Here is an 8,738-nt window from a genome sequence, read left to right as displayed (position 1 = left end):
CCAGTGCTTGTTTTCTTCATGTGAAAGGCCGGATGCAGAACCCTGGTTTCCTTTGAAGTGGAAGTGTCCGTGTAAAGCTGCTTCTTGGGAAGGAAGCCATCATCAGCACCCATTTAGGGTTAGGGGCTGCTGCTGCGGAGAGGCGCGTGGCACAACACTTCCACAGGGGTGTAAGGACTGCTTGGATCCTAGAGTACTTTAGCTTTTGCACATTTCAACGAGCATCCAGTGCACGCCCTCTGTTTCTTGCCATTTCAGAAGCTACATCCTGTCCCGAAAGCATGACCCCCTGGTTGCCAAGGTTCACCACACCTGGCATAGAGATAACAGTTGCTTGGAAGAATCCACGTGTGGCAGATGTCAGTACTGTTCAGCCACAGAAGAGGTCTGTGCTCGTCGGCTGGTTCACTCATTTCTCGTCTGCAGAAGTGCTCTGGTTCCAAGTACTCCCGGGCGACTCCTGTGGTGCTCTGGCTCCAGGTACTCCCGGGCGCCTTCCGTGGTGCTTGGCTCCAAGTAATCCCGGGCGCCTCCTGTGGTGCTTGGCTCCAAGTACTCCCGGGCCCCTCCTGTGGTGCTCTGGCTCCAAGTACTCCCGGGCGCCTCCCGTGGTGCTCTGGCTCCAAGTACTCCCGGGCGCCTCCTGTGGTGCTTGGTTCCAAGTACTCCCGGGCGCCTTCCGTGGTGCTCTGGTTCCAGGTACTCCCGGGTGCCTCCTGTGGTGCTCTGGCTCCAAGTACTCCCGGGCGCCTCCTGTGGTGCTCTGGCTCCAAGTACTCCCGGGTTCCAGGTACTCCCGGGTGCCTCCTGTGGTGCTCTGGCTCCAAGTACTCCCGGGCGCCTCCTGTGGTGCTCTGGCTCCAGGTACTCCCGGTTGCCTCCTGTGGTGCTCTAGCTCCAAGTACTCCCGGGTGCTTCCTGTAGTGCTCTGGCTCCAAGTACTCCTGTGCGCCTCCTGTGGTGCTTGGCTCCAAGTACTCCCGGGCGCCTCCTGTGGTGCTTGGTTCCAAATACTTCCGGGGGCCTCCTCTGGTGCTTGGTTCGAAGTACTCCCGGGCGCCTCCTGTGGTGCTCTGGCTCCAATACTCCCGGGTGCCTCCTGTGGTGCTCTGGTTCCAAGTACTCCTTCGGGGGCCTCCTATGGTGCTCTGGCTCCAAGTACTCCTTTGGGTGGCTCCTGTGGTGCTCTGGCTCCAAGTACTCCCGGGCGCCTCCTGTGGTGCTCTGGTTCCAAGTACTCCCGGGCGCCTCCTGTGGTGCTCTGGTTCCAAGTACTCCCTGGCACCTCCTGTGGTGCCTGGTTCCAAGTACTCCCGGGTGCTTCCTGTGGTGCTCTGGTTCCAAGTACTCCCGTGCGCCTCCTGTGGTGTTCTGGCTCCAGGTACTCCCGGTTGCCTCCTGTGGTGCTCTGGCTCCAAGGACTCCCGGGTGCTTCCTGTGGTGCTCTGGTTCCAAGTACTCCCGGGCGCCTCCTGTGGTGCTCTGGTTCCAAGTACTCCCGGGCACCCCCTGTGGTGCCTGGTTCCAAGTACTCCCGGGTGCCTCCTGTGGTGCCTGGTTCCAAGTACTCCCCGGCGCCTCCTGTGGTGCTCTGGTTCCAAGTACTCCCGGGCACCTCCTGTGGTGCTCTGGCTCCAAGTACTCCCGGGCACCTCCTGTGGTGCCTGGTTCCAAGTACTGCCGGGCGCCTCCTGTGGTGCTCTGGCTCCAAGTACTCCCGGGCACCTCCTGTGGTGCTCTGGCTCCAAGTACTCCCGGGCACCTCCTGTGGTGCCTGCTTCCAAGTACTCCCGGGCGCCTCCTGTGGTGCTCTGGCTCCAAGTACTCCCGGGCACCTCCTGTGGTGCTCTGGCTCCAAGTACTCCCGGGCACCTCCTGTGGTGCCTGCTTCCAAGTACTCCCGGGCACCTCCTGTGGTGCCTGGTTCCAAGTACTCCCGGGCACCTCCTGTGGTGCCTGGTTCCAAGTACTCCCGGGCACCTCCTGTGGTGCTCTGGCTCCAAGTACTCCCGGGCACCTCCTGTGGTGCCTGGTTCCAAGTACTCCCGGACTCCTCCTGTGGTGCCTGGTTCCAAGTACTCCCCGGCGCCTCCTGTGGTGCTCTGGTTCCAAGTACTCCCGGGCGCCTCCTGTGGTGCTCTGGTTCCAAGTACTCCCTGGCACCTCCTGTGGTGCCTGGTTCCAAGTACTCCCGGGTGCTTCCTGTGGTGCTCTGGTTCCAAGTACTCCCGTGCGCCTCCTGTGGTGTTCTGGCTCCAGGTACTCCCGGTTGCCTCCTGTGGTGCTCTGGCTCCAAGGACTCCCGGGTGCTTCCTGTGGTGCTCTGGTTCCAAGTACTCCCGGGCGCCTCCTGTGGTGCTCTGGTTCCAAGTACTCCCGGGCACCCCCTGTGGTGCCTGGTTCCAAGTACTCCCGGGTGCCTCCTGTGGTGCCTGGTTCCAAGTACTCCCCGGCGCCTCCTGTGGTGCTCTGGTTCCAAGTACTCCCGGGCACCTCCTGTGGTGCTCTGGCTCCAAGTACTCCCGGGCACCTCCTGTGGTGCCTGGTTCCAAGTACTGCCGGGCGCCTCCTGTGGTGCTCTGGCTCCAAGTACTCCCGGGCACCTCCTGTGGTGCTCTGGCTCCAAGTACTCCCGGGCACCTCCTGTGGTGCCTGCTTCCAAGTACTCCCGGGCGCCTCCTGTGGTGCTCTGGCTCCAAGTACTCCCGGACACCTCCTGTGGTGCTCTGGCTCCAAGTACTCCCGGGCACCTCCTGTGGTGCCTGCTTCCAAGTACTCCCGGGCACCTCCTGTGGTGCCTGGTTCCAAGTACTCCCGGGCACCTCCTGTGGTGCCTGGTTCCAAGTACTCCCGGGCACCTCCTGTGGTGCTCTGGCTCCAAGTACTCCCGGGAACCTCCTGTGGTGCCTGGTTCCAAGTACTCCCGGACTCCTCCTGTGGTGCCTGGTTCCAAGTACTCCCCGGCGCCTCCTGTGGTGCTCTGGCTCCAAGTACTCCCGGGCACCTCCTGTGGTGCCCGGTTCCAAGTACTGCTGCGCGCCTCCTTTGGTGCTATGGCTCCAAGTACTCCCGGGCACCTCCTGTGGTGCTCTGGCTCCAAGTACTCCCGAGCACCTCCTGTGGTGCCTGGTTCCAAGTACTCCCCGGCGCCTCCTGTGGTGCTCTGGTTCCAAGTACTCCCGGGCGCCTCCTGTGGTGCTCTGGCTCCAAGTACTCCCGGGCACCTCCTGTGGTGCCTGGTTCCAAGTACTGCCGGGCGCCTCCTGTGGTGCTCTGGCTCCAAGTACTCCCGGGCACCTCCTGTGGTGCTCTGGCTCCAAGTACTCCCGGGCACCTAGTGTGGTGCCTGGTTCCAAGTACTCCCGGGTGCCTCCTGTGGTGCCTGGTTCCAAGTACTCCCGGGCGCCTCCTGTGGTGCTCTGGTTCCAAGTACTCACGGGCACCTCCTGTGGTGCTCTGGCTCCAAGTACTCCCGGGCACCTCCTGTGGTGCCTGGTTCCAAGTACTGCCGGGCGCCTCCTGTGGTGCTCTGGCTCCAAGTACTCCCGGGCACCTCCTGTGGTGCTCTGGCTCCAAGTACCCCCGGGCACCTCCTGTGGTGCCTGCTTCCAAGTACTCCCGGGCGCCTCCTGTGGTGCTCTGGTTCCAAGTACTCCCGGGCACCTCCTGTTGTGCTCTGGCTCCAAGTACTCCCGGGCACCTCCTGTGGTGCCTGGTTTCAAGTACTCCCGGGCACCTCCTGTGGTGCCTGGTTCCAAGTACTCCCGGGCACCTCCTGTTGTGCTCTGGCTCCAAGTACTCCCGGGCACCTCCTGTGGTGCCTGGTTCCAAGTACTCCCGGACACCTCCTGTGGTGCCTGGTTCCAAGTACTCCCCGGCGCCTACTGTGGTGCTCTGGCTCCAAGTACTCCCGGGCACATCCTGTGGTGCCCGATTCCAAGTACTGCTGCGCGCCTCCTTTGATTCTCTGGCTCCAAGTACTCCCGGGCACCTCCTGTGGTGCTCTGGCTCCAAGTACTCCCTGGCACCTCCTGTGGTGCCTGGTTCCAAGTACTCCCGGGCGCCTCCTGTGGTGCTTTATTCAATGATGCTGAGCTTCACCCTCAGCCAGGGACTGGAGCACTTCTCTGAGTATCCTTCACAACTCCATGTCAAACTATCCTCAGTACTGCGCAGCATTAGCAGTGAGTACTCCGAGGATCACAGCACCTGGATGCTCCATGACGGGGGAGATGAGCGCTGCACCTTGCAGCTCAGTAAGAAGTCTGCAGAGAGGTCGATGCAGGGACTGTCATAGCAGTGATTCTGCTGCTTCACCCGTGGTTGCTGCTACATATGGTGACTGCTGGTGGTGAAATCACATGTGGCAGTGGCATGACTGCCACACACTCTCTGCAGTCGGCCTTTGTTACCGCACGGCTCCATACTCTCCCCGTGGGTCAGTCTTCAGGGTCAGTCTTTTTTCACAGAAGCAGGTGCATCCTAGAGCATGATCAGATTGGTGAATGAACAGTAACGTTTCGGGCCTGCCTTTGCTTGAACCATTAATGAATGTAAGAAAACGGGCTTCGGCTGAATCAAGAGAGCTCTGGACAAGCATTGATAAAGCCAGTAGGTCTTGTCTTTGTGATGAATTGGCTTTGCCAATTGTAGGAGGCTGGACTGGCTTGTAGTGAGTACCAAGGGGTACTTACACCTTGCACCAGGCCCAGGTATCCCTTATTAGTGTATAGGGTGTCTAGCAGCTTAGGCTGATTGATAATGGTAGCTTAGCAGAGCAGCTTAGGCTGAACTAGGAGACGAGTGAAGCTCCTACAGTACCACTTAGTGTCATATGCACAATATCATAAGAAAACACGATACACAGTTATACTAAAAATAAAGGTACTTTATTTTTATGACAATATGCCAAAGTATCTCAGTGAGTACCCTCAGTATGAGGGTAGCAAATATACACAAGATATATGTACACAATACCAAAAATATGCAGTACAGTCTTAGAAAACAGTACAAACAATGTATAGTTACAATAGGATGCAATGGGGACACATAGGGATAGGGGCAAAACAAACCATATGCTCCAAAAGTGGAATGCGAACCACAAATGGACCCCAAACCTATGTGACCTTGTAGAGGGTCGCTGGGACTATTAGAAAATAGTAAGCGTTAGGAAAATACCCTCCCCAAGACCCTGAAAAGTGAGTGCAAAGTGCACTAAAGTTCCCCAAAGAGCACAGAAGTCGTGATAGGGGAATTCTGCAGGAAAGACACAAACCAGGAATGCAACAACGATGGATTTCCAAACGAGGGTACCTGTGGAACAAGGGGACCAAGTCCAAAAGTCACAAGCAAGTCGGAGATGGGCAGATGCTCAGGAAATGCCAACGGTGGGTGCAAAGAAGCTGCTACTGGACAGTAGAAGCTGAGGATTCTGCAGGAACGACAAGGGCTAGAGACTTCCCCTTTGGAGGATTGATCCCCCACGCCGTGGAGAGTTGTGCAGAAGTGCTTTCCTGCGGGAATACAGCCAACAAGCCTTGCTAGCTGCAAATTGTGCAGTAAGGGTTTTTGCGTGCTGCTGTGGCCCAGGAGGGACCAGGATGTCGCCAATTGCATCTGGGTACAGAGGGGGCGTTGAGCAATACAAGGAGCCCTCTCAGAAGCAGGCAGCACATGGAGAAGTGCCAGAACAGGCACTACAAAGAAGAGTGAAACGGTGCTCACCCGAAGTTGCACAAAGGAGTCCCACGCCGCCAGAGGACAACTAAGAAAGTCGTGCAATGCAGGTTAGAGTGCCGTCGACCCAGGCTTGGCTGTGCACAAAGGATTTCCGCCGGAAGTGCACAGAGGCCGGAGTAGCTGCAAAAGACGCGGTTCCTAGCAATGCAGTCTGGCGTGGGGAGGCAAGGACTTACCTCCACCAAACTTGGACTGAAGAGTCACTGGACTGTGGGAGTCACTTGGACAGAGTTGCTTGAATCAAGGGACTTCGCTCGTCATGCTGAGAGGAGAACCAGATTACCAGTAATGCAGTTCTTTGGTGCCTGCGGTTGCAGGGGGAAGATTCCGTCGACCCACGGGAGATTTCTTCGGAGCTTCTAGTGCAGAGAGGAGGCAGACTACCCCCACAGCATGCACCACCAGGAAAACATTCGAGAAGGCGGCAGGATCAGCGTTACAGAGTTGCAGTAGTCGTCTTTGCTACTTTGTTGCAGTTTTGCAGGCTTCCAGCGCGGTCAGCAGTCGAATCCTCGGCAGAAGGTGAAGAGAGAGATGCAGAGGAGCTCTGATGAGCTCTTGCATTCGTTATCTAAGGAATTCCCCAAAGCAGAGACCCTAAATAGCCAGAAAAGAGGGTTTGGCTACTTAGGAGAGAGGATAGGCTAGCAACACCTGAAGTAGCCTATCAGAAGGAGTCTCTGACGTCACCTGCTGGCACTGGCCACTCAGAGCAGTCCAGTGTGCCAGCAGCACCTCTGTTTCCAAGATGGCAGAGGTCTGGAGCACACTGGAGGAGCTCTGGGCACCTCCCAGGGGAGGTGCAGGTCAGGGGAGTGGTCACTCCCCTTTCCTTTGTCCAGTTTCGCGCCAGAGCAGGGCTGAGGGGTCCCTGAACCGGTGTAGACTGGCTTATGCAGAAATGGGCACCATCTGTGCCCATGAAAGCATTTCTAGAGGCCTGGGGAGGCTACTCCTTGTAGGAGGCTGGACTGGCTTGTAGTGAGTACCAAGGGGTACTTGCACCTTGCACCAGGCCCAGTTATCCCTTAATAGTGTATAGGGTGTCTAGCAGCTTAGGCTGATAGATAATGGTAGCTTAGCAGAGCAGCTTAGGCTGAACTAGGAGACGTGTGAAGCTACTACAGTACCACTTAGTGTCATATGCACAATATCATAAGAAAACACAATACACAGTTATACTAAAAATAAAGGTACTTTATTTTTATGACAATATGCCAAAGTATCTTAGAGTGTACCCTCAGTGAGAGGATAGGAAATATACACAAGATATATATACACAATAGCAAAAATATGCAGTATAGTCTTAGAAAACAGTGCAAACAATGTATAGTTACAATAGGGTGCAATGGGGACACATAGGGATAGGGGCAACACAAACCAAATACTCCAAAAGTGGAATGCGAACCACGAATGGACCCCAAACCTATGTGACCTTGTAGAGGGTCGCTGGGACTATTAGAAAATAGTGAGAGTTAGAAAAATAATCCTCCCCAAGACCCTGAAAAGTGAGTGCAAAGTGCACTAAAGTTCCCCTAAGGACAAAGAAGTCGTGTTAGAGGAATAATGCAGGAAAGACACAAACCAACAATGCAACAACTGTGGATTTCCAATCTAGGGTACCTGTGGAACAAGGGGACAAAGTCCAAAAGTCACAAGAAAGTCGGAGATGGGCAGATGCCCAGGAAATGCCAGCTGCGGGTGCAAAGAAGCTTATACTGGACAGAAGAAGCTGCGGTTTCTGCAGGAACGAAAAGGGCTAGAGACTTCTCCTTTGGTGGACGGAGCCCGCTCGCCGTGGAGAGTTGTGCAGAAGTGTTATCCCGCCGAAAGAATGCCAACAAGCCTTGCTAGCTGCAAATCATGCGGTTAGCGTTTTTGGACGCTGCTGTGGCCCTGGAGGGACCAGGAGGTCGCAAATTGGACCAGGAGAGAGAGGGGACGTCGTGCAAGACAAGGAGTACTCTCAGCAGCAGGTAGCACCCAGAGAAGTGCTAGAAACAGGCACTACGAGGATGCGTGAAACGGTGCTCACCCGAAATCGCACAAAGGAGTCCCACGTCGCCAGAGACCAACTTAGAAAGTCGTGCAATGCAGGTTAGAGTGCCGTGGACCCAGGCTTGGCTGTGCACAAAGGATTTCCACCGTAAGTGCACAGGGGCCGGAGTAGCTGCAAAAGTCGTGGTTCCCAGCAATGCAGCCCAGCGAGGTGAGGCAAGGACTTACCTCCACCAAACTTGGACTGAAGAGTCACTGGACTGTGGTGGTCACTGGGACAGAGTCGATGGATTCGAGGGACCTAGCTCGTCGTGCTGAGAGGAGACCCAAGGGACCGGTAATGCAGCTTTTTGGTGCCTGCGGTTGCAGGGGGAAGATTCCGTCGACCCACAGGAGATTTCTTCTGAGCTTCTGGTGCAGAGAGGAGGCAGACTACCCCCACAGCGTGCACAAGCAGGAAAACAGTCGAGAAGGTGGCAGGATCAGCGTTACAGAGTTGCAGTAGTCGTCTTTGCTACTATGTTGCAGGTTTGCAGGCTTCCAGCGCGGTCAGCAGTCGATTCCTTGGCAGAAGGTGAAGAGAGAGATGCAGAGGAACTCGGATGAGCTCTTGCATTCGTTATCTAAAGTTTCCCCAGAGACAGAGACCCTAAATAGCCAGAAAAGAGGGTTTGGCTACCTAGGAGAGAGGATAGGCTAGCAACACCTGAAGGAGCCTATCACAAGGAGTCTCTGACGTCACCTGGTGGCACTGGCCACTCAGAGCAGTCCAGTGTGCCAGCAGCACCTCTGTTTCCAAGATGGCAGAGGCCTGGAGCACACTGGAGGAGCTCTGGACACCTCCCAGGGGAGGTGCAGGTCAGGGGAGTGGTCACTCCCCTTTCCTTTGTCCAGTTTCGCGCCAGAGCAGGGCTAAGGGGTCCCCTGAACCGGTGTAGACTGGCTTATGCAGAATTGGGCACATCTGTGCCCAACAAAGCATTTCCAGAGGCTGGGGGAGG

The 8,738-nt window shown here is 56.3% G+C and overlaps 1 protein-coding gene across 1 annotated transcript in view; it reads right to left on the bottom strand.

Moving 5' to 3' along the window:
* Positions 1-254: 254 nt before the first annotated feature.
* LOC138279410 (collagen alpha-1(III) chain-like) overlaps positions 255-8,738 on the bottom strand; it is a 125,959-nt gene continuing 117,475 nt past the window's right edge. The window contains exon 4 of the mRNA XM_069219402.1: positions 255-3,857. Within this exon, the coding sequence (XP_069075503.1) occupies positions 255-3,857 (3,603 nt within the window). The remainder of the gene's footprint in view (positions 3,858-8,738) is intronic.

This window comes from Pleurodeles waltl, chromosome 2_2 (assembly GCF_031143425.1).
Source record: "Pleurodeles waltl isolate 20211129_DDA chromosome 2_2, aPleWal1.hap1.20221129, whole genome shotgun sequence".
NCBI classification, from domain to species: domain Eukaryota; kingdom Metazoa; phylum Chordata; class Amphibia; order Caudata; family Salamandridae; genus Pleurodeles; species Pleurodeles waltl.
This window is presented reverse-complemented; position numbering and strand designations above follow the sequence as displayed.